The sequence below is a fragment of the Channa argus genome, chromosome 1 (assembly GCF_033026475.1).
Source record: "Channa argus isolate prfri chromosome 1, Channa argus male v1.0, whole genome shotgun sequence".
NCBI lineage: Eukaryota > Metazoa > Chordata > Actinopteri > Anabantiformes > Channidae > Channa > Channa argus.
In genome coordinates this window covers 20,684,823-20,709,638 of record NC_090197.1, presented here as the reverse complement: position 1 = coordinate 20,709,638, position 24,816 = coordinate 20,684,823, and the positions used below count along the sequence as shown (strand labels likewise).

General features: G+C 39.3%; 3 protein-coding genes and 1 pseudogene across 8 annotated transcripts; 3 read left to right on the top strand and 1 right to left on the bottom strand.

The window, feature by feature from the left end:
- Nucleotides 1–2,539: 2,539 nt before the first annotated feature.
- LOC137128231 (tyrosine--tRNA ligase, cytoplasmic-like) lies at nucleotides 2,540–9,036 on the top strand. Of its 5 annotated transcripts, none has more exons than XM_067506080.1 (14): nucleotides 2,540–2,679; nucleotides 4,909–4,977; nucleotides 5,079–5,225; nucleotides 5,308–5,483; nucleotides 5,591–5,720; nucleotides 6,225–6,305; nucleotides 6,614–6,706; nucleotides 6,858–6,993; nucleotides 7,086–7,171; nucleotides 7,279–7,414; nucleotides 7,549–7,655; nucleotides 7,755–7,948; nucleotides 8,041–8,182; nucleotides 8,306–9,036. In XM_067506080.1, exons 2-14 carry the CDS (start codon nucleotides 4,921–4,923, stop codon nucleotides 8,414–8,416), a joined length of 1,596 nt encoding a protein of 531 aa, XP_067362181.1. In that variant the 5' UTR covers nucleotides 2,540–2,679; nucleotides 4,909–4,920; the 3' UTR covers nucleotides 8,417–9,036. The 5 variants fall into 5 exon arrangements, with proteins under 5 accessions (XP_067362181.1, XP_067362197.1, XP_067362173.1 ...); XM_067506096.1 differs by having other exon boundaries at nucleotides 2,606–2,679; nucleotides 4,914–4,977; XM_067506072.1 differs by lacking the exon at nucleotides 2,540–2,679 and adding an exon at nucleotides 3,297–3,337 and having other exon boundaries at nucleotides 4,914–4,977.
- On the bottom strand, nucleotides 8,769–15,264 carry LOC137128221 (NHS-like protein 3; annotated as a pseudogene).
- LOC137128257 (sodium-dependent lysophosphatidylcholine symporter 1-B-like) lies at nucleotides 13,986–22,555 on the top strand. 2 transcript variants are annotated; one of them, XM_067506118.1, is made up of 12 exons: nucleotides 13,986–14,117; nucleotides 15,716–15,839; nucleotides 16,166–16,244; nucleotides 16,340–16,515; nucleotides 16,634–16,724; nucleotides 17,382–17,500; nucleotides 17,747–17,830; nucleotides 19,427–19,510; nucleotides 19,659–19,771; nucleotides 19,856–19,999; nucleotides 20,322–20,498; nucleotides 20,607–22,555. In XM_067506118.1, the coding sequence occupies exons 3-12, from the start codon at nucleotides 16,196–16,198 to the stop codon at nucleotides 20,659–20,661; spliced, it is 1,092 nt and encodes a 363-aa protein (XP_067362219.1). In that variant the 5' UTR covers nucleotides 13,986–14,117; nucleotides 15,716–15,839; nucleotides 16,166–16,195; the 3' UTR covers nucleotides 20,662–22,555. The 2 variants fall into 2 exon arrangements, with proteins under 2 accessions (XP_067362219.1, XP_067362209.1); XM_067506108.1 differs by lacking the exon at nucleotides 13,986–14,117 and adding an exon at nucleotides 14,218–14,357.
- Nucleotides 22,556–23,194: 639 nt separating this feature from the next.
- Nucleotides 23,195–23,783, top strand: LOC137128267 (SOSS complex subunit C-like). The gene has a single exon (XM_067506132.1). The coding sequence runs from the start codon at nucleotides 23,376–23,378 to the stop codon at nucleotides 23,685–23,687; it is 312 nt and encodes a 103-aa protein (XP_067362233.1). The 5' UTR covers nucleotides 23,195–23,375; the 3' UTR covers nucleotides 23,688–23,783.
- Nucleotides 23,784–24,816: the final 1,033 nt, after the last annotated feature.

Below are 24,816 nucleotides of genomic sequence, written 5' to 3'. Positions count from 1 at the left end.
ACAGCTCTGTTCTGTTGTAAGTATCCAATCATTTGATTCTTCTGTTATCAAACAGGATTTTCAGTCATACATAGATAAAAACAGATATTTTTTTTACCCCAAAGGTAGATTCTGGTGTTACAGTAGCCATTAAACAGAACACAGAATATTAGATCCACAAACACACTAGAGACAATGAGTTAGAAGGTGACAGTGCACTCAGAGGTATAAGCATAATACTAAGAGGCACAAGTTGGACACAAATTGTATGTTGATAAAATGAAATGCACTGCATTAGTGCAAATAAGGTGGAGACTTTATAGACAGAATATACACCATTGTGGCATACTGATAGTAATAAAAGCTCAGGTGAGCTGTTATATGTACTGTCAGAAGAGAGTCATCGTACAGGGATTGGACTTTGGTAGGAATGACTTTGTACGGTTATTTTACACAGTAGAGTTGAAGAATTTCCTAAAAGTTCTCTGTTTGTCCATCAGGTCACACAGAGGGTGTGCACTGTTCTCCATAATGTTCAGCGGTTTGTGCTCCAGGGTTTCTAGAAAAGTACCCAGTACAGAGGCAGCCTTCTCCATCAGTTTGTTGGCATCAATGCCTGGGATCATGAAATATCTAGTGCGATAAAAAACACCCAGAGGTTTTAATTGATAGGGAATTTGATGTAGAAAGAAATGTGCCATTATCGACAAACACTGAAGCACAAAGCAAGAAAATTAGTGTTTTAAAAAGAAATCAAAATTATTTTGAGAAAAAATATGCATCAAAGAGGATGTACAGAGGATCAAAGAGGATTAAAATGCGAAACTATGATTTCCGAGTTTGCATGTTCTCCATTTGCTTGCGTGTGTTTTCTCCCACAGTCCAGGTTAATTGGTGACTAAATTGCCCGTAGGTGTGAAAGCGAATGGTTATCTGTTTGTGTGTGTCTCCCAGTGTTGGCTACCATAGACTGGAGACCTGTCCAGGGTGGACCCTGCCTCTTGCCCAATGACACCTGCAATAGGCTCCAGCTTATGAGCCTACACAGGATAGGCAGTTACAGATAATGGATGGATGGAACTATGATTTTCAACAACAGAAAAGGGAAATAAATTAACCCAGAGAAACATATTAAAAAAAGAAAAGAAAGAGGAAAAATAGAGAAATGAATTTGAGGTTGATGGGTAACACTGGTGTTTTTATTTTATACATGGGCTACAAAGAAAAAGTAAAAGTAAAAGTAAACGGAATGCTTTTGTTTGCATTTACACATTAACAGCCTACTGACTTGGGGAAACCCTATCGATTTTTTGTACAAATAGGAAACAGAATTTACTGAAAGATGAAATTAATTAACCAAAATAAACATATAAATATGATGAAATGAAGAGGAAGGATAGAGAAATACGTGTCAGGGAGTGGATAGTTTATTGTGGCAGGAAGTAACTGGGGAGTGTGCACTAGTGTAGATAGTGTGGCTAAGGTTTCAATGCACCAGCTGCTGTAGCAAATTTTGACAGAATGTTTAAATATTGCTGCTTAATGTCTGGAACAGGAAGGAAGAACAGGGATCAGATTAAAGGAAATCAAAAGCAGAAAAATTAAGAGATGAGTGTAGAGCAACATCTGTTGCTTTTTATCACTTTGTTTTAGCACTAACATTCTGGACACAGTCACTGCTGAAACTGAAAATATGTTTTCATAGTAAAGTCTGGACCTGTAAATTGTATTTTCACTCAGTTTAAATCTTTTCTAGGCCAGTCACTTTTTAACCACCAAATGCTGTTTGTATACATAATGTACTGACAGTGCATTTAAAATATCAATATTGTTCCAATATCCAACTTGCTCAAAAGGCACATCACAGAGGTGGATGTCTTTACTGCTCATGTCAAAGCTATGAGTGTACAAAAAGTACAAAATGGCTGAAATATACAATCTGAAAAAAATTAGATTTTTCCTAAGCCATGAAAAACAAAGAGTTAAAAACAACAAATGCGCAAACAAATAAAACAATGAATTGAAGCAAAGGGGAATTTTTAGTTTTTTTTCTTCATATTTAAGATGAATTATCTCTTATTTTTCCATCCAGTGTGCCTTAAATATGATAAACCGTACAACTACTGTTTTGCCTTCCTGTTTGTATATTGTTCTGCAACAACTACAAAAAGCCACGTTTTGATGACTTAATGCCTGGTGGGAGTTTGGAGGCCACAGATTAAATAGTTAATGCATAAAGGACAGGTAGGCTATAACGCAGGTAAATGAAAAAAGTAAGGTTAATCAATGACAGCGTCAAGCAAGCCTGAAATAGACTAACAAAAAGGACGTGCAAAACTCAGTGGTACTGGCTTCATCTGCATCTGAGAAAAAGGTATGTGGGCTGCACTCGATTGCTTTTTCCTTGAGTCGACAAGGAGTCGATGGCAGAGAAAGAGCCGCCGCTGATGCAACATCATCCCTAGCGGACACGAGGGGAGCACGAGGGGAGCGAGCTGCAATGCGCGCTACGAAAACGCACTGGCTTGATCATGTGACCATTACAAGTGGGCGGGGCTGGAAGTTTAGGGCCGAGTTCGATCATAAACCCCGCCTCTTCCCCGAGTTTCAATATTTAACCTCTCACTACCGCTGATGTAACACACTGACAGATACCCGGCTTGCTGTGCAATATCTCTTTGCAAAAAGTCACGTTTTCAGGTAGGTCCACGAGATGTACATCATAGCTCTGTGGAAAATTGATATTGCTGCCAAATAAATGAGAACGTATCTAGGAAACAGTTCGTAGTTTTAACATTAAACATCACCAGTGCCAGTTAGGGGTAGATGCACATGGTTTTGTTGCTAGCTAATGTTAGCTACTTAGCTAGCTGTTTTTCAGTCATCATCATCAGCGAACGGTTCGTTGGTCACTTAGTTAGGTAGGTTGTTATTAAGGCTTTTCACTTGTCATATTCAACGTTACGTTCCAGGTCCAGCTTACTGTTTCGTTTTTTGTCATCATCCTGTTTTTGTTTCAACGTCAACGTCAGTTTCCAAGTAACGTTAGTTTCACCTTTCTCAGGGGATAATTAACTTGCTTAAAATACAACGTTACTTACTGTTTAGGTTGTTTAGAAAAAATGGCATATAGGAAATGTATTATTATTTAAATAAATAATAATAATAATAATAATAAATTTCCTTAATTTAATAAATAAATAAATAATCAATCAAGACCAGAAAAGACTGGAAAATCGACAAGACCGGTATGAGACATTTTGTGTTTTTGTGTTTTCTTGCCCCTGAGTCTTAGTGCAAAGATGAGATGAAATTGCGCCTTTACCTCATACATGGCCAACAAAAGTGAAAGTAAACTGTATGGAAACTACTTGTTTGACTTTTTGTCTAACAACTATTTGCTTCAGATCGGGTGCCAGATGTTCTTATTCAGAAATACAATTAGGTGTGAACATTGAAACTGGAAGAATAAATTATTAAACGTATGAACATTTAATGAATATTGGAATTATTTTAAGTAACTTAAAATAACCAATTACCATTGAGCAAACTCGATAAATTCAGAGTCAGATTAGAAATAGGCTGTAAATATATAAACTACACTATAAACTATGGATGGCCAAAAATACTAGGGTGGCCCATCCAAGTATATTGTATGTGTAGGAAATGTGTAGATTTATTTATTTTTTTTATATTTGTGTGTGTGTAGGAAATGTGTAGATTTATCTTTTTTATATTTCATAATCTGTCCAATAAGACATACTGGAAAATCAACAAGACCGTTATGAGACATTTTGTGTTTTTGTGTTTTCTTGCCCCTGTCTCTTAGTGCAAAGATGAGATGAAATTGCGCCTTTACCTCATACATGGCCAACAAAAGTGAAAGTAAACTGTATGGAAACTACTTGTTTGAACAATTGAAAAGCTGAAAACGTAGTTACTATGACACACCTTTTTAATTACTTTTTGTCTAACAACTATTTGCTTCAGATCGGGTGCCAGATGTTCTTATTCAGAAATACAATTAGGTGTGAACATTGAAACTGGAAGAATAAATTATTAAACGTATGAACATTTAATGAATATTGGAATTATTTTAAGTAACTTAAAATAACCAATTACCATTGAGCAAACTCGATAAATTCAGAGTCAGATTAGAAATAGGCTGTAAATATATAAACTACACTATAAACTATGGATGGCCAAAAATACTAGGGTGGCCCATCCAAGTATATTGTATGTGTAGGAAATGTGTAGATTTATTTTTTTTTTTTTTATTTGTGTGTGTGTAGGAAATGTGTAGATTTATCTTTTTTATATTTCATAATCTGTCCAATAAGACATACTGGAAAATCAACAAGACCGTTATGAGACATTTTGTGTTTTTGTGTTTTCTTGCCCCTGTCTCTTAGTGCAAAGATGAGATGAAATTGCGCCTTTACCTCATACATGGCCAACAAAAGTGAAAGTAAACTGTATGGGAACTAATTGTTTGAACAGTTGAAAAGCTGAAAACGTAGTTACTATGACACACCTTTTTAATTACTTTTTGTCTAACAACTATTTGCTTCAGATCGGGTGCCAGATGTTCTTATTCAGAAATACAATTATGTGTGAACATTGAAACTGGAAGAATAAATTATTAAATGTATGAACATTTAATGAATATTGAAAATATTGGAATTATTTTAACTTAACTTAAAATAACCAATTACCATTGAGCAAACTCGATGCATTCAGAGTCACATTAGAATTGTCATATTAAGAAAAAAGTCAGATTAGAAATAGGCTGTAAATATATAAACTACACTATAAACTATGGATGGCCAAAAATACTAGGGTGGCCCATCCAAGTATATTGTATGTGTAGGAAATGCTGAAACTGAACTGGTGTCTTTGTAACAATATTTAATCTGACATCTTATTCAGGACAGTTGTAATATGGCAGTTCAGCTAAGTTGCGATGAGAAAATCAACCTTATCACCAGGAACCTCCAGGTGAGGCAAAGACCATCCTCTCACGCACACACAGTTACCAGATTCATCTTTAGCTTAGTCTCATGAATTTAAGGTTGTGTGTGTGGTTGTGTGCATTGCAGGAGGTCCTTGGTGAGGAGAAGCTGAAGCAGGTTCTAGAGGAGAGAGAGCTAAAGGTATACTGGGGTACAGCAACCACTGGCAAACCCCATGTGGCTTACTTTGTCCCAATGTCAAAGATTGCAGACTTCCTTAAGGCTGGATGTGAGGTAAGTACAGCGCTGAGGTATATTTTTCATATCTACTCACTGGTATTTTGCATTTATGTTTTTGTGTCTCCTTTTTTTATAGGTCACTATCCTGTTTGCAGACTTGCATGCCTACCTAGACAACATGAAAGCCCCCTGGGAGCTGTTGGAGCTCAGGGTGCAATACTATGAACAGTTGATCAAGGCTATGCTGGAGAGCATTGGTGTACCTCTGGACAAACTCAAGTTTGTGAAAGGAACCGACTTCCAGCTCAGCAAGTAATTTGTGTTGATGTACCTTTCAGACTTTCTGAGAATGCACTTATTTAACTTTGCATTTTCCAGAACAACTTTGTAGCTGTAGTGTGTATTTTCATATTTGACAGAGAGTATACTCTGGATGTGTACCGCCTGTCCTCTGTAATGACAGAGCATGATGCAAAGAAGGCTGGAGCTGAAGTGGTCAAACAGGTGGAGTATCCTCTGCTGAGTGGTCTGCTCTACCCTGGACTTCAGGTAATAACAACATTATTAGATTTAATAGGGTGTGGCTATGTTGTGACAGTTTACACTATTAACCCAGGATGAGCTTCCAGACGACTCTGATCCATTGAGCTTCTCACTCATAATGACCTAATCTAGCAAAAACACTTTGTAGCTATGAAAATTAGTTATGTGTAAGAAATAGACATCCTTTTGCTCAATTAAACCACCAGCTCTGGTAAATTTAGAAACCAAAATAACTGAAATATGAGAAGTTAACTAAATGTGCACGCTACTAGTAGAAACTAATGTACTGACAACTTATCAAATAAACTGAATATACAAATATGAAATGAGTTTGCTGTTTTTTATATACTGTGTACAATTATATTGCATGTTCAATGTAAACTAAATGGCTAAATGTAAATCGAAGAAACCAAAGTGTGTTACCAACATTTATTACTGCTGTATGGCTGCAGCAGTGGCCTTCACACTGCCATTCTAAGTGTTAGTAAATCATCGTGTCTTTGTCTGCAGGCCCTGGATGAGGAGTACTTAAAGGTGGATGCCCAGTTTGGTGGAGTTGATCAGAGGAAGATATTCACTCTGGCAGAGAAGGTGTGATCTCCCTCTGTCTTGACATATTTACTTTAACCCTTCACACTCTCTCTTCCTCCCAGTACTGACATTTTTTTCCTCTACACTTTTCTTTTTCTTTTTCTTTTTTTTTCATATCAGCAAATTTGATCTTTTCTGTTGTTGTGGAACACGGTGGTTAGGTTAGGAGTAGTTGTGATGTTGTTGGTGCACCTTTTTCTTTTTTTTTACTAAATGCAGTTTGGACAACAGTGTGTTTTTTGAGATTCCAAATTTGCTCTCTATACACATTGTGAAGAAATAAAACAAACTTTTTTTTTGCCTTCCAGTACTTGCCCTCTCTTGGCTATGCCAAGCGCGTCCATCTAATGAACCCCATGGTACCAGGACTGACAGGGGCCAAGATGAGCTCCTCAGAGGAAGTAAGATTGCAGATGTAATTTGTCAAGGGGGGGAAAAAAGATATAATTAAGTCAAATTTGTGTGTATCTTTTCCTAATGCTTGTCTTCTATTATTGTTTTCAAATGCTTGTCACCAGTCATCACAAAGTAGTTATCTGTTTTTGGCTTCAGGAGTCAAAGATTGATCTGCTGGACTCTAAAGAAGATCTGAAGAAAAAGCTTAAGAAGGCTTTCTGTGAACCAGGCAACATCCAAAACAATGGAGTCCTCTCGTTTGTCAAATATGTGCTCTTCCCTCTGCGTGGAGGTAGAAACGTCATCCTTAAATTTGGACTTCTATGTCTAGACTTCATAGTTTTCTTCCTGTTATAATGTGTTGATGCTTTAATTGTGTTTTAGAATTCTACATCAAAAGAGACCCAAAGTGGGGTGGAGACAAAACTTTCACTGGGTATGAAGAGTTGGAGATGGAGTTTGCGAAGGAGGTAAAAAATTGTCTAATTACATTATTTGTAGAATAAAAAATCTGCTAAAGTACTCCATTGTCTCCATGTGCTCTGGTGTAACCTTTGGTAACCAATGCACTTTTCAGATGATCCATCCAGGAGATCTAAAGGCCTCAGTAGAAGTCGCACTAAATCAACTGCTGGATCCAATCAGAAAGAAGTTTGAGTCACCTGAGCTACTGAAACTTACCAGCTTGGCCTATCCTGATTCCTCAAAGACAAGTGAGTATTTCACCCACTAAGCTCACTGTGTCTTCATCTAACATCACTTTAGATTTTCCAGCTAAAATACAGTTGCATCACTTTAGTATTAAGTGGGTTGTCAACTTCACATTCACATTTGCCTGTGTGATCAGAAACGGGAGGAAAGGGTTCCGAGGCAGGAGGAGAAGGAGGAGAGAATGATGAGCTAGTCCCCTCCAGAGTGGACATCAGGGTGGGCAAGATCATCAGTGTGGAAAAGGTAGAAGATAAAAATTATCACAATGTCCTATCTGATCAATGTGTGTGTGTGTGTGTGTATACACATATATTCCAAGCTTATTGTGTGTCCAATTTTCAGCATCCAGAAGCTGATTCACTGTACCTAGAAAAAATTGATGTGGGTGAGGCAGACCCAAGGACTGTAGTCAGTGGGCTGGTGGACTACATTTCACCGGAAGACCTGCAGGACAGAATGGTGTTGGTGCTGTGTAATCTGAAACCCCAGAAAATGCGAGGAATAGAGTCTCAAGCCATGCTGCTGTGTGCCTCCATGTGAGTGACATTGTGCTTTGCAATGACAATTACAGCTCATCCCTCAGTCTCATCTTAGTTTCTTAACTCTTTCTTATTGGCTGATTTTTCAGTGAAGGGAATCCCAGGAGGGTGGAGCCTCTGGACCCTCCTGAAGGTTCGTCACCGGGAGAACAGGTCTTTGTGGAAGGCTATGAGACAGGCAAACCAGATGAAAAACTCAATCCAAAGAAGAAGTTGTGGGAAAAAATGCAGGTATGTTTCAGTCAGATTTAGTGGTAGTCAATAGGCGTTTTTTTGTTTGTTTTTTTCAAAGGAAACATTTTGTCACAGTGGAGAGCACATGATGATTTTGATCGTTTTATGTTCTTAATCCAGGCCGACCTGAAGATCTCAGAAGAGTATGTAGCTCAGTGGAAAGACAAGGAGCTCATGACTAAACTTGGGAAGATCACATGTAAGACACTCAAAGGCGGCAACATCAGCTAGACGCACGCAAATTATTTTCACCACTGCTCCGCTGCTCCTTCTGGCCACCTCACAGCAATGCACTTTAACACCATATCATCATGGCAACAATTTCAAACTTCATCTGAATGAATCTCGTAGAATGATAGGATATTGATGCCAGCTGTCTCAGAAGCTTTCAATCTGTTATTTTGGTTTAATAAAATACATATAATTAAAAAAATTGGTAACTACTGTAATCAACCTAGGATTTTATAACTGTTACTAAATGTCCACCTGGTGTTTTATGGTTTTACTAATAGACTGTACACTTTAATAGATGTTCAAATTCTACAAATGTTCTGCAAATTAAAGATTATTAGGTTTAGTCAGATAATATATGTTGGATTACTTTATTGTTAATTATTCCTGGAAATTACTGAGAAGGAAACTCGGGTGTTTAGAACGAGTTATAGTTTTAGTACTTTTCTGGGTAAAATCATACTGCGCAGTTTTTATGTATGTTCTGAGTCAGGGTATCTGTCATATACCCATCTTTCCACTATAGGACGGTTACATTGGGGTTTGTGGTGTACAGGAATTTACTTCTGGTCAGTGATTATCAAATGTATCTTCTCATTGCAAATAAATGCTTAACTCTGTGGCTTGAAGAAGTTGTATATTCCTTATCTTGTTACAAATGTGTAACATCTGTGAGTGCACATGGTACATGGTAACTAGATCTTTATCACAATTTTAAAGAATAAATCAGAATCAGCATTTTAATACACTTACATTTATTTATAGAAGTAATAACTGTACACAATATTTTAAAATCATCAAAATGTAGATTTGTGACCCATTATAGGTTGGGTCGGTATAATTCACTTGCCAGTGATTATTACTGAGGGGAAAGCATTTTGTGCAAATATTCATGAGTTGGATTTCTTCCACCAAAAAGGCTTGGGCCAAAAAGATTTAGATACACAACACTTTAATAAAAACACTGACCTCACATTAAGCCTACTCCAGTGTATGAACCATCATATAGGGCTAATTTTCCCATCTTTAGCCCTAAACTTGGTTATAAGATGACATTAAATTTAAAATATTTCATATTTGGTAAGAAAACGTGACTTGATAGTTTTACTAAAAGAAACACAGTAAATAAATACAATAGTTGTGTTAATGTTTACTGTAAAATGATTTCATAGCTTTGGCAGATGTCTACTAAACCCAAGCAGAGATTGTGAAAGATGTGTAGTAACATCTCAATGCAATTTCTCTAAATTAGATGCTTTTCTGTGAAAATGGTTTGTCAATAGCTTTGCAAAAGTGCCTCTGCTCTGACTGATCTTGTTACTGTGAGTATTCTAGTATTTTTCTCAAATACTTTCAGATGGGTCTATCAACACTGGGATAAGCAAGACTAAAACAAAACTGAGTGACAATTATTTTTTTTCTCAGATGTGATTAGAAATTCTGATTGGCCCTGTAGTCAATGTTATTGTCATTCTTTATTGATGAATCCACATAAAGATTGTGTATCATGTTCAAACAGTCGCTATACAGAAATGCTTTGTCAGTATGGTTTAAGATTCTCTGTGCTGCAGTGACCACTACCTAATCCAACCTCTAGGAGGTGATCTCACCCAAGCCATATATTTACAGTTCAGCCAATGTACACTTATTTCATCCTGAGGGCTATTATTGATAAACTATAGCTTAGAAAAATACTCCAGAGTAAAGCTATCCAAAATTTGGAGCAACACCTTTTTTTTTTTTTGCATAAATATGTAGGAAGGCCATTATAGGCTAAGGCGTTTGGAAAAGACTCAACACTCAGAAACACTTAGATAGTTAAGCTTAATGTCTCACTAACATCCATTCTTGCTGCGAGTTTGTCCTTTTGCTTGTGTGTGGCCTTCGCTTGTTTTTCTGGTACGAGTCTAGTCCTTGGTTCTTCACCGCAAAGTGCTTTCAAAACAGTGTTTCAATTGTGTCTGCTGTCACTCTTGTAGCTACGGAAGGGAAGACAAGAGGTTGTTATACACAATGGTGTTGATATAATAGTAATGAGCATTCTGCCCTATTCTAGTTCAGTAAGGGACATAATTACAATCTTCAGGTCAAGGGTAGAGGAAGCACAAGGTTGCCCATTTGACTCAAAAAACTAGGCAAGTTAGATGTTTTTGTGTTGTGTTTTCTGTTGTGTGTGGACTTGTGTGTTTCTCTTGATGTTATGGATAACAAACAAAATATACCATTTGGAGCACTGATAAACGCTTAGCTGTTCAACATCATGGTAATGCTAGAGTTTACACTTTTGTATAACAAAGTGGCAGGTGAGTTAATCAGCTTTGATGACTACACTCAGCAGCAATGCATTGAAACACTGAGGAGGGCAGTGGAAACCCCTCATAACTTTAGCAAAGATGGTGACAAAAATAGTAACTACAAATATTGCTGATACTCTTACCTGTTGTCTCAGGAAATGTTATTCCACTCATATGCTGCAGTCCTCCTGTAGCTCCATTTGAATCAACGCTGAATTCTACCTTTTCTGAACAAGCAGGCTGATGCTGGGAATGGATGATGCTGCCATTGGCTGGCTTCTTTGCAACTGGTGGAGGAACTTTTTCATTCTTCAACCCACCATTGGTGAAAGCAGCAGCCCTTGATTGGTCAGAAACCTGCATGAGCTCAGCTGCTAAGCTTTGCCTTAGACTTGCCTGAGCATCAGGAGATGAGGCAGCTGAAGTGACAACTTTTTTTGTGCTCCTGGAGAAGATGAAGCTTGCGGTACAGGCTGGGGACTTGTGCATGTCACTTCCTTCAGTTGATTTCAGAGACGGCGCTCCTGGGTCACTAAGACAATTGTATGTCTGTGATCTCATACCTAGTCGGGCTGGAAGACCATCTCTTGGAGACATGGCTGCAGCTTTCATACGTATGGCTTCCTGTAATCGCATGGAAGGAGTGCTTACTGTCACAGGGGATGTTTTTATAGTTTGAGGTGAGGATTTTAGTGACAGAGATTTTCTAATGGGCTTCTGTGGAATGTTTTGAGGACCTGGGGTTGAGAGTGGGCAATTGTCCTGAACTGGATCTCCCTCGTTTGTTGGCTTGTCCTCAGAGGAAGCTTTCACCTGATCTGCAGTCATGTGGACTGATCTGAGACGAACCATTTGAAGCAAGGAGGGGGTGACAAGAGGTATGTTAGCATCTTCTTTTGGAATGGGTGGACTTCTGTGTCGCAAAAGGAACTCCTTGCTCCTGCTGTCTCGGTTTGATACACTGGGCTGCCTTCTAAAGTTAACCCCATGGGTTAAATTCTCTGCTGGTAGATGGGGTGCTAATGGGACTGTAATCAGAGCTCGTTGGTGGGCACTGACAGGAATCCCAGAGGAAGAGTCATCTTCAGATTTCACCGAGTCTCTTTTTAGGAAACTGCTGGAAGGAACTAGGGCAGAGACTGCTAGAGGGTTATCTGCTCTTGCATTCGCTGGAAAAGAAGCTGTCTCCACTGATGGAGGTGGGACACTATCTGAAACAGATAAGACATTTTGTCCTGGTCTGCAAGAAATCTCATCAGCAGTGTCAGCTTTCAAAACTTGCAAGATATCCTCAGATTTATTATCAGTTACTACTGACTGTGGAACAGCAGCATTCAAATCTGGAAGTAGGCCAGATACAAATCCAACAGTCTCACTGGAATCCTCTACTGTCTGTCCAACTTCCTCTATGGATCTTCTTGAGACATCTACCTTTGTTGTAGCACTGTCAAACACATCTGGCTCACTGACTGTCACTACCAAGGGTGGAGGCGGTGGAGGGAAATCTACCTCATCCACCCCATCAAAGACAGAGTCACCCTCCAAAGGAGGTGGAGGAGGTGGCCAGCATGACTCTACAATGTAGGTCTCCTCCTGTACCTTATGTAAGTCATCAGGCAGCATAGATACTGATGATGGAGGTGTCTTCCTTGTGGGAGGAGGAGTAGGGTGGTAGGCTGGAGGAGGGGTAGGTGGTGGCGAGACCTTACTAATTTTGGGGACCTCTACAAAAAGGGACTGCATGGAGGTGACTTTATTTTTGTCCATTTCATCCTTGCTGTTATCAGCTAAAACCAGAGCTCCATACTGTGGAGAGGTTGCATGGTACTCAACGGGTGAACGCACTTCTAGTTTGCCAGTAGTTTCCTTTTGATATCCACTCACTGCCTGCTGTGACACAATTTCTTTTTGCAGTACAGTTGTGGGTTTCTTCATGACAGGAGGGGGATCTTTCTTTGGACTTGTGTCATTTACTACATGCCTACACCTCTGCTCTTGTTTCTGAAAATCTGTGCTTGCTTCCCTCTGTTGTTCTTCACCTGAACATTCGCAACTCTCGCCTCCAGAACCTGTTGATAACAATACCTCTGGCTTTGCCTTATTTTCTGTCAAGACAGATTCGATTGTAGTTGTCTGTTTTTCAGCTAAAAACTGCATTTCTTTGCTAGCCATAGTTTGGATTTGTGTTTGTTTAACTTTGTTGTCCTGTATCTTTGTAGGTCTCTGAGACACTGGGGCAAGGCCCACACAGGAGCTCAAATGTGTGTCTGTTGTGGACCCATGTCTCCGGAGGAGGAGGACATGGAGCCCTGACTTTTGGAAGTGGTGGGATATTTAGCAGCTCATTGAATTCTGCTCTCAAAGTTGAAGAAAGGTTATTGGGAGTAAGTTCTTTTCCAGGAGTTATGGGGGGAGATACCTGTGGAGGCACGCTAGGGCCACGCGTGGAACCATCTAGATAATTGGGCTCAGATGTACCAGATGATAGAGAGGTAAGAGAGGAGGAAGGAGAAGCTGCTGAAGAGGATGCCCGAGACACTGATCTCTCTGGTTTGATTGGTGTCTTTCTTTGTTTGTCTTCGGAGGTTGGAGAAATCTCTTTTGGGGAAAGCGTTGGAGTTCCACTCTGACTGGAGTAGCCGCTGGAGGGGGACATGGTCCGTTCAAATTTCTCCCCTTCTGAGGAGGTCTTCTGTGTGGAGGAGTAGCTGGATTCCAGCAGTAGCTCTGTTGGTTTTTCAGCCTCAATGGAGGAGGCCCGTATGGTTCTTAAAGAATCGTAGGAAACATCTTCTAACACTGCAGAATCCATAACAGGGGTGGAGATTGAAGTACTTAACTTAATCTCAATGTATTTTTCAACATTTTCTGTTGTAGTTGCTGCCTCTCCAGACACACAGTCACTGAGTTCTTTGCTATCCACCAGAACCCTGGTATCACTTCTGAACTTATCAGTATGCAAAGAGTTTGTTCTCCTTGGAGGTGCTGGGGGTTGTTTGTTCTTCATAACCGAAAGATTGCGGGTGGAGTTGCACTTGTTCTTTGCCTCCTCATCAGCAGTCACTGACCCTGATGCACCGGATTCTTGTCCTGCAACAACATTTTCACTGCTGGGGCTGCTAATTACACTGACATGGCTATGGAGACTGGCAAGGTCTGGATCCTCATTTGTAGCCACTGTTTGCGAGTTACCACTGTGTGTGCTGCCTTTGGAGGAAATGGGGGAGGAGTCTGAAACAATTGTCTTTGAGGACTGTGACTCACTCCAGTTTGATACAGAATCTAACGTAGGCAATAGAGTTGGTTCTTCCTGGGAATGGGCAGTCTTCGAACTGTCACCATCTGATCTTCTGGACAACAGAGGGCTGACTGATCGGTCCATGGATACCAGGCTGCTTTTGCTTATGGTGCGAACATTTCTACCATGGTTTACGCTGCTGCCACGAGTCCGGCTGCTGCTGCGGTCAATTTCAATGACTTCAATCGAGGGTGGCAAATATGCGTTCGGGATAATTGTAGATAAGTAGGTGGCCTGAGGAGATATGGACATTACTGGGCCCTGGGAAAAAAACAGCAAAAAGAAATAGGACTTCAGAAAACCAGCTTAATGTCAAGAAATTCATTAAGCAATCATGTGAAGATGGAAGGTAAAACCCTAAATTTTGAAGCTATAACCTTATATCAACAAAATGTAACTTAAGCCAGCGCTAGCACGAAACTCAGCAATTCTGATATACTTTGTTCTAAAATTAGAATAAATGAAAATACTCCAAGGGCAGCGTGTTGGCGAAGTGGTTATAGGTGCTGCCTCACAGCTAGAAGGTCTCTAGTTCAAATCCCTGGTTGGCTGTGGCCTTTACTGGGATTCCTCTGGGTACTTCAGTTTCCTCCCACAGTCCAAAGACATGCTTGTTAGGTTAATCGTTGACTCTAAATTTTTCACAGGTGTGAATGTGAGCGTGAATGCTTTTCTTTCTGTGTATGCCTCTCTGTGTTGGCCCTTAGACTGGTGACCTGTCCAGGTTGTACCCCGGCTCTTGCCCTATGACAGCTAAAATAGGCTCCTGTAACCCTGAACAGGATTACTGTTTACAGATTAATGGATGGATGGATGAAAAATGCTTCAAAACTCACTAATCAAGCAGAAATAATTTTAATTCTCTAATCTAACAGGGAAAGGGCAAGCCTTGCTTAAAAAGATTTAGAAGCAGTGCAGTTCAATGAGTCTCAATCACAGGAACTTAACTGCTCCTCACATTTAGATTTTTGAAACACTCCCCTTGCAAAACATATTCAAAAGTCACAGTTTGATTTTGTTCTGACCTGTGGTTCTTGAAGGAAGCTAAGCATTGTTGAGGAAGAGAAGAAAGATGAAGTAGTCATGCCAGGTACAGCGACAGACTTGGGTCTGAGGGTGGATGTGGGGCAAAGATGGGACCCAAAAGTCTGGTGGCTGATTGGCAGCTCTTCTTGGTATACTGTCTGCAAATGGTCCCACAGCAGCTGCTGTCCTCTAGATGCCTGCTTAGGAATGGAGAGGAGACCATTTGTAACTTAATAAAAACAAAGGATAAACTGTATGTTAAACCTAATTTAAATAAACTCTGAGAAAAGGGCACAATACATAACACCGTGGATTTTTTTACAAAGATAAAAGTGTGTATCCTATCACTTTTTTTCTTATATATACAAATGACCACTTCAATCATTATTTGTATAGTAGGAGTAGAATAGACTCTCAGATTAAGCTAAGATCAACCTGTTTGTGGCAAAACACCAGGAACAGTATGTCCCCAAGAATGAAATCAATGTGAAACGTCACTGAGACATAGTTGGCAGAGACTGAATAAAAGGCCGGAATAAAAGGCCACGATTAGTTATGTAATGAGTGGTCCCTCTCTTCATAAAGAGTGGCATTTGTTGACAGAGCTAGGGCATTTTATGGTAATGTTGTCTCTTCTTGTCAACCCCCCCCCCCCCCCTTGTTTGTCTGGTTTATCTGTAGGATTGTGCTCTCAACCCCTCTGGCGGTGCTTTCCTATTTCCTCATTTGGTTTGTTCCTCCCTTTGAAGATGGCAAAGTCATCTGGTACCTGTTCTTCTACTGCCTTTTCCAGACCCTTCAAACAGTGAGTGACACACATCAGAGACACTGACAGTGATTACTCACTGTGTGTGCCATACATGGCCATGGAAATGTTTGATTTCCCAATATGATTTTTAGCATGTGCATCCTTTCACGTCTTCAGTGACACCTTTATAGGGCGGACATTCTTAAGCAATCTTAATTGTGAGTCATATATTTTGATCATCACAATGTCAGGCAGTCAAAAACATTTTGTCTTGAAATGTGCAAATTTGTATTTTAACTTGTGTTGAATTTTCTACATGATCAGAAAGTAAAAATTAAGAGCTGCATTAATTTTTGTCACTTTGTTGCTGTCTTTGCTACCAGTGCTTCCATGTGCCATACTCTGCCCTTACCATGTTCATCAGCTCAGAGCAAAAGGAGAGAGACTCAGCCACAGCATATAGTGGGTATCACAGTCAGCATAAGAAATAGTTATTTATCACAAAAGAGGGACACCTCCTTGGTGACTGAACATCTCCTAACTTTTCTTCAAATTAGGGATGACTGTGGAGGTTCTTGGCACTCTGCTTGGTACAGCTATCCAAGGCCAGATAGTAGGAATGGCCAATGCACCCTGCCTCCCAGGACCTGGTGACATCCTAGCAGACATCAGCAATTCCTCAAAGTCTTCCAGACTCAATGAGTCAGAGCCTGTCATTTCCCTTGAGCATACGGTAAACAAATTTGCTAAAGGCAAATAACAAACAAAGGTACCACTGGCAAAGCCTAAAGTAAAATTTGAGATGCAAATTGTGTTTGTTGACTTTTATTGTTTGTTTTCTCCTTATAAAGAAAGTGGCCTACATGATTGCCTCTGGTGTGATCTGCTCCATCTACATTCTTTGTGCCATTGTCCTTTTCTGTGGCGTGAGAGAACAAAAGGGTAAGGCCTTAATCTCTTACGCCCCTTTCACACATGCTCTGGTAACCTGACATTCTCTTGACTTTGTCCAGAGGTGATATTCATTCATGGCGTTCAGTATTTCCTGTGGGTGCTGACTGTGCACTGAAATCCCAATGTGGGAGACACTGTCCAGGTTGATCCGGAGTTCATGTGTGAAACAGGCTTTAGTAAAACTACCACAATCCTTTAATTTAGATGTCAGTATTTACAGCTTTTAATTGCTTAATTTTAACTTTGATTTAAAATCAAAATGATTGGCAGGGGGAGACATTTTATTAGGTGTTGATCCTTGCCACCATTTACACAAGTGTGTCTTCCCAAATGGTTGAAGATGAACAGTTTTCTATGTGACAGAGCTGTTATTATTTCTGCTGCAGTACATGGTTGTAAACTTACAGGCTTACAGAGTTATTTGTTATTTAACTTAATATTATTTTTTATTTTTTTTAAGCCTTTTGACCAGCAGTGAGAGTATCACAGTAAGACAATTGTTCTGTAAGGGAGCCTTAAAAGGAAAGTGCTCTTGTAAAATTAACTAATAAAATCAAAGAATGAGGAATGAAAGAGTTGGAAATGTGTTCAGGTGGATGTCATTTTGCATCTATGTTCATTGTTTAATTGTTTTTCTCTTTCCAGAGTCTTGCCGCCCCAGGTCAGAGCCCATGTCATTCTTCCAGGGAATTAGGCTGGTTATGGGACATGGACCATATGCCAAACTGGTCATGGTCTTCCTCTTTACCTCACTGGCTTTCATGGTGTGTATAGATACATACATACATACATACATACATACATTCATAGGTAATTTAGTATATTATCAGTCAGTCATTGCCCTTAGTCTCACTACCAGATGTTTATTTTTTGCTTACTGAGTTCAACCAGTTCTGTGAATGCTAATGCAGGGAGTTTATTTGGAGCCTGCAGAGTTGTCCTGGGATGTTTGTATTTTTAAATTCAACTGTAAAGTTGTTCTTGGTACATCTATGTGTTTTATTCTACAGCTTCTGGAGGGAAACTTCGCTCTGTTCTGCAGCTCAACGCTGGGCTTCCGAAACGACTTTCAGAACATTCTCCTGGTGATCATGGTGAGCACACACACGAGTGGCATTTTCAGACACAGATAGGTGCACTGTTGCTGTAGCAATGGCCACATTTCCATCATCTGAAACCCTGGGCAGCCCATTTGTATGGAATAAGTTAAGCCATTAGCCTTTGAGTGTACACAAAAGTTTTCCTCCCAAGGTGAACACATTGTGTTCAGTTACAAAGCTTCTCTGTTCTTTGTTTGACTGCACTGTCTCCAGGCTGCTCATTACCATGATGTGTGTGCAGTCTGACTTCTCTCCCTGAATGTTGTCCCATTCCCACAGTACAGTACAGGAGTCACTTTGGCTTCTCCTTTCATGTCTCTCTTGACCTCCCCTTTTATATAAAGCTGTATTCCAGACAAAAAAAGGCTTCTCACATCAAAGAATCAGCCTTTAGATCCTGACTGGTATTAAGCCCAGTTAATCCACTGATATGGCTTTTGTAGCACGCATAGCAGAATTGTACAGTGTGACGGGTACAGGTTAGAGATGTTTGAGGTATTATAGAGTATTTGATCCTGTACTTTATGGAAAGGATTACAGAGCCATGGCACTTGGCAGTTTTTTTTTTTAGTAAATTTATTTAGTGCACCTTCAGTAATTTTATGACATGGCCACACTTAATTGCTCAAAGATTGGTCAAACTAACAAGCATAGCATGGGGGTTAGTAATTAATTCACTGTCAGATACTGTGGTGAAAGTAACGTGTAAGAGCAGTAGGGAGTTCAGTAGGTATCAACATATGAACAATTGGTATACTAAATTTATACACCAGGACAGCATTTGCTGGAAGAGTAGCCATTTTTGTCTTCTTGGTTTCATTTGTGAGGAATATACTGAGCTTGGTTGAGTAAATGGTGCTTTGTTGGGTCAGGTATAAAGCTAAAGGGATACAAACTGATTACCATGTTTTTATTTCTGTGGAAAAGAGTTTATGGGGCTTGTAGAGCTGTGGACCGTGTAAGCACACAGATGCCATGGTTTTCATGATTAAGGTCAGTCCTTTTTAAGTGCACAAACACTGTTGATACAAGACAAAATCTTGTATATTTTGATAGAAAAGGAAATGAATGAAAATCAATTTATACTTTTTGCGTTATTTTAGCACAGATGACTTGTGTGAGACAGGGACAATATGTGGGCATTTTGCCTCTCAGTTTAGTGTTTCATTCATACATAGGAAATGTAAGAAAGATACTGTTGCATCATGGATTTGTTGTCTTTACCTTAGTCAAACATGCAGGGGGCTCTAGCTAAGAGGCCAAACTGAACTGAGGGAATCCTCTGTCATCTGGTAATAACTTTAGAATGAACCCTCTGGACTTCTGCATTACTTTAAGATCATATGTGTTTTGGGAAGTGAACAGAAGCCATGTCAGTCTCTATCCTCACGGTTGTGTTGGGTAAATAAAAAGGGTCAAATGTACAAGCATTTTAGGAATCCACCTAATTTTATGCTTGAATTGTCTTTGTAAAACCCAATGTGTCATGTTACAAAGTGTAATAAAAGGCCTTTTTGTTCAATGTGTTTTATTTTTTGGCATTTTCTGGGGAAAAAAACAAGCTGAAACATTTTCTTCTTCCTTCCTTAGCTTTCCGCTACTCTGGCCATCCCCTTCTGGCAGTGGTTTCTAATGCGCTTTGGCAAGAAGACAGCAGTTTATGCAGGCACCTTGGTAAGGCCAATTCATGCAATGCCTGTAAGATTGAATGGAAATATGTTAGGGTTTAAGAGTTATAATGCCAATAAGAGACTTGATCTGGGAATTGAATCACTGAAAGACAGTTGGTTGAAGTGGTCTAATATGTTTCTGTGCCTTACAGTCTGTGGTTCCCTTCATGATCCTGGTGGTGTCTTTGAAGAGTAACATGATTGTCACATACATTGTCTCCTTTGCTGCCGGGGTTGGAGTAGCTGCAGCTTTTCTGCTTCCCTGGTAAGACCCTTGCTGACCTGTGGGTAGGCTTTTAAATGGTGCGTAATGTGGACAACCAATACTCACTCTAACCTTTTCTCTCAGGTCTATGCTCCCTGATGTTGTTGATGATTTCCAAGTGCAGAACCCTGACTTCACTGGCCATGAAGCTCTCTTTTATTCCTTCTATGTCTTCTTCACAAAGTTTTCTTCTGGCGTCTCTCTGGGCATCTCCACTCTCAGTTTAGAGTAAGTAATTATCTGAACACACACAAAACCTTAAAGGGAAACAAAGCCTAATAGAAGTTAAGCCAAATCTCCCAGCACCCAAATCCACATGGAAGCAAGGAATTACTTAAGTTTTCATGCTGTACTGTGTGTGTGTTGTGTATTGTGCACATGCATCACATGACTGACTTTACAACAGTGTTGGCCTTACCATCACTTCAAATTCTTGGCTTTACTAAAAATGAATTACAATAGCTTACTTTGTTATATAATATTTTTGCTTTGCAACGTAATAAGATGTGAGATAATTTCCAGTTTCATAAATTTGTTTCCTCCTTGTCAGTTTTGCAGGTTATATTAGCAGAGGCTGCTCTCAACCAGAGGAAGTGCACCTAACTTTGAAACTACTCGTTTCCGCCGCCCCCGTAGTTCTGATTATTATCGGCCTGCTCATCTTGTATTCTTATCCAATCGATGAGGAGAGGAGGCAAGGGAACCGCAAACTGCTACAGGAACAGAGGTAAGCCTGTGTAATTGAAATCTGGCCGATCACATGCTTTTACAATTTTGCATTTGTGTGTGACTGTGAAGCAAAACTCCAACTGAAGACACCTTTGTTTTCTTGCAGGGACAATGAGGCGGATTCTGAAACAGACTCTACAGAACTGGGCAACACTGTGTAGCACATTTTACAAAGAACCACAGATCAGTCACGTGATTGACTGGCATTTTGCGCTGTGCAGGACCAAAATACCTGTTGGACCATGCAGATACTGCCATGTCCAGTCACACTGCTGCTGGTCCATGTCACAAAAACTTGAGGGTCTCCAAAGTATCATTGCTTCAGCCTCCCTAAGGCCTTTCTAAAAACAAACATGCTTTTACCCACATTCAGCAAGAAATTCACTCTCCTCTTTTTGTGCAGTCAGATCTCAGAAGCCTAATTTTTTGTATAAAATGTAACCATTGAATGCTGCTAAAACAAAAGTTAGTTTTCTCCAATTGAATTGCACAAAACCAATGAAATGTAATAGGAGTGTGTTTTGTCAGTGCTGCCATTATTGGTGCTACTTGCTGGAGCTGAATGGTTTCTATCCTTTGACACACATCACATCAAACACTAATGACCTTGAGCACTGCACTTATAACAACTCTTAAAGTTTTGAGATGTTAACATGGTGAGATTCTTTAACAAACTGTGATAATGCCTTAATTCAGCCCTATGCCAGGGTTAAAAATGCAAAACTGACAAACTGACACTTGTCAGACAAATGCTCTTCAGTCATTGAGTTGGTGTCTTTAAGTGTTTAACTGAGTTTTGCAGTTGTACAATGTCTCCTCGTATTGTACTGAAACTAGTAACTTGATTTTCATTTGATTCCTATCTCACTGGATTTCTTTCTTTCTTTCTTTTATTTCTTCTCTTTTCCTTGTTTTTTAAAGCCATAATATTGTGATGTTAAAACTAGTGGCTGGACAACAACTGTGCTCTTAAGGGCTCATTTAAGTTCCCCACTGAAACCACTATAAGAGCAAAAGCAGTTAGTTTGCACATCTAAATGCATTATTTATCCAGCGACTATTATTATTTCCACCTTATTTATATGACAACTTTAATTTCCTTAATACTGAGCAGAATGGTGTCTACAGCTGGTACTAATTTAGTAATATTGTTTAAATATTTATTAGTTTTGATTTTACTGTTATTGAATTGATATTTGCTATAAAGTTGCATCTTTCAGTATTTCACTATATTATGTATTTGGTTGATTCCTACTAGATTAATCTTTTCGAAAAAAGAAAATTGGGTGGGAGCCAAATTTTAAAACATTCACATGCCTTTTAATACATGTTGCCATTCTGTGTTTACTCTATTTGCATCCAAAAAGGGAAGCACATAATTGTGGAAAGAAGAAAACTGGAAGTTGGGAAGTGAAAGTTGTTGTAGACTTGTTGGGTTGTATTGGAATTTTTATTTGTGTATATACCCTATTAAGTATGCTCTATGAAGGAACAACCAGGATGCTTTCCGATCATCTCAATGCCTGTCATGAAAATGAAGGTTGCCATATTTCATATCTATTGATATGGATGCGTGTACATACATTTTCATATGTTATACATACTGTTACATCTTTACATGTTCCTGACAACTAGGTTGCCAATCATATTTCATTTAATATCTTTATTTACCGCTCAGCTCGTCAGTAGTGTATACTGTACATGGCAACATTGGGCCATTTACACTGACTCATGTATTAATTGTAAATCACTCATATTTGTTGGACCTGTCAGTGAACTTTCCTCATGACTTTTGAGGCTGTAGCCAAATGTGTGAGCTTTAATCCCACAGGATAACATAAGACTTGTGGACTGTGCATATGTATATATTGTATGTAAACCTGTAAATATCCTTGGTTTTTGTGGCTGTAAGTGAAATTAACCTGTTCACTGTACTCTAGTTATTTAAGGGAAAACATGAGATTGAAAAAGTTAATAAATACTAATAAGTATACTGTGAATCAGTTGTTAATGTTTAATTTGTGGAACAACTAAACTAAATACCACAAACTTGTAGAGGCTTTTAATTTCTGTAATATTGCAAATGCATTACGTGGATAGCTACTCATGATATTTCAATATTTGGTATATACTGTGAGCACTGCCCCTTATACCTGAAGCAAGTTACTTTGAAAATGTATTATAAAGGAAAATGTCCAACACTAATAAAAGCACGCATTTATGCCAATAAATTAAATGTGGCATGGTGTGGAGAAATTATTGTAAAAAAGACAATACCATTTTGACTGTTTTCAGTTTCAGTCCACACGCGTGTGGGCAATATTCATCGTACTCTACTGCCATCTAGTGCTTTTATTTAATTTTAATATTCCTCCTTTTTTGTTTCTGTCCATATGCAGTGTGTTTTTTGTTATAATCACCTTCCATTAATGTATTTGATTCGAATCAAGAAAACAAATATACACTCTTATCCAAACATATCTTTTAATAATAATTCTGCAGGTTATTAATTCAGGTTATGAATTTAGTTGTTTTAATGTGCGTATTTTCGGCCTGTGATTTTGTTAAAACACCACTAGTTGACATGAGCTGTGATTATGTCTCATGTTTCTATAAAACATTTAATTACATGGGTTATTATAGAATTGTGTTAGTTTATTTTGAACGAAGAAAACTTACACCGGAAGTGTTACATCTTATAATCTTCCGCAGAAAACAGTAAAAAAACAAATACTTTCATAACTTAATTCTGGTTTGTGTTTTGCTCCATGTCTGTACATAACAGCAATATTATCAGCTTGACAAGTTCGTAACTGGAACAACTAACGCTTGCAGTAGACCCGTGGATCTCCTCGGGGCTCAGTGCTCTGCTGCCATGGCTGCGAACCCTCCCGGACAAGGCTTACAGAACAAGACCCGGGTGGCTATCCTGGCGGAGCTGGACAAGGAGAAGAGACGGCTGATGCAGGGCCAGTCCATGAACAACCCGGGAGCCAACATTTCCATGTCGTCCAGAGCCAGTCTGAAGGAGGTGAGGGACAGCGCCGAGCAGCAGCACATCGCCGCCCAGCAGAAAGCTGCTCTGCAGCACGCTCACGTCCACTCGTCGGGCTTTTTCATCACTCAGGACTCCTCGTTTGGGAACCTCATCCTGCCGGTGCTCCCCCGGCTGGAGCCCGACTTCTGACGCTGAACTTGCTCCAGTGGAAATTAGCTAACTTGATATCTGCTGTAATGTTTTTCTATCTTTGTGTCTTCTCTAATAAATGGAATGCTAATTAAACCTCGCTCAATAAAACGTGCTAAGTGAAAGTAAGTAGATCTATTTAGTTGCAAATCTGGATGCCCAGAAAGGATCATGCATACATATATAGGTGACAGCTCTGTTCTGTTGTAAGTATCCAATCATTTGATTCTTCTGTTATCAAACAGGATTTTCAGTCATACATAGATAAAAACAGATATTTTTTTTACCCCAAAGGTAGATTCTGGTGTTACAGTAGCCATTAAACAGAACACAGAATATTAGATCCACAAACACACTAGAGACAATGAGTTAGAAGGTGACAGTGCACTCAGAGGTATAAGCATAATACTAAGAGGCACAAGTTGGACACAAATTGTATGTTGATAAAATGAAATGCACTGCATTAGTGCAAATAAGGTGGAGACTTTATAGACAGAATATACACCATTGTGGCATACTGATAGTAATAAAAGCTCAGGTGAGCTGTTATATGTACTGTCAGAAGAGAGTCATCGTACAGGGATTGGACTTTGGTAGGAATGACTTTGTACGGTTATTTTACACAGTAGAGTTGAAGAATTTCCTAAAAGTTCTCTGTTTGTCCATCAGGTCACACAGAGGGTGTGCACTGTTCTCCATAATGTTCAGCGGTTTGTGCTCCAGGGTTTCTAGAAAAGTACCCAGTACAGAGGCAGCCTTCTCCATCAGTTTGTTGGCATCAATGCCTGGGATCATGAAATATCTAGTGCGATAAAAAACACCCAGAGGTTTTAATTGATAGGGAATTTGATGTAGAAAGAAATGTGCCATTATCGACAAACACTGAACCACAAAGCAAGAAAGTTAGTGTTTTAAAAAGAAATCAAAATTATTTTGAGAAAAAATATGCATCAAAGAGGATGTACAGAGGATCAAAGAGGATTAAAATGCGAAACTATGATTTCCGAGTTTGCATGTTCTCCATTTGTTTGCGTGTGTTTTCTCCCACAGTCCAGGTTAATTGGTGACTAAATTGCCCATAGGTGTGAAAGCGAATGGTTATCTGTTTGTGTGTGTCTCCCAGTGTTGG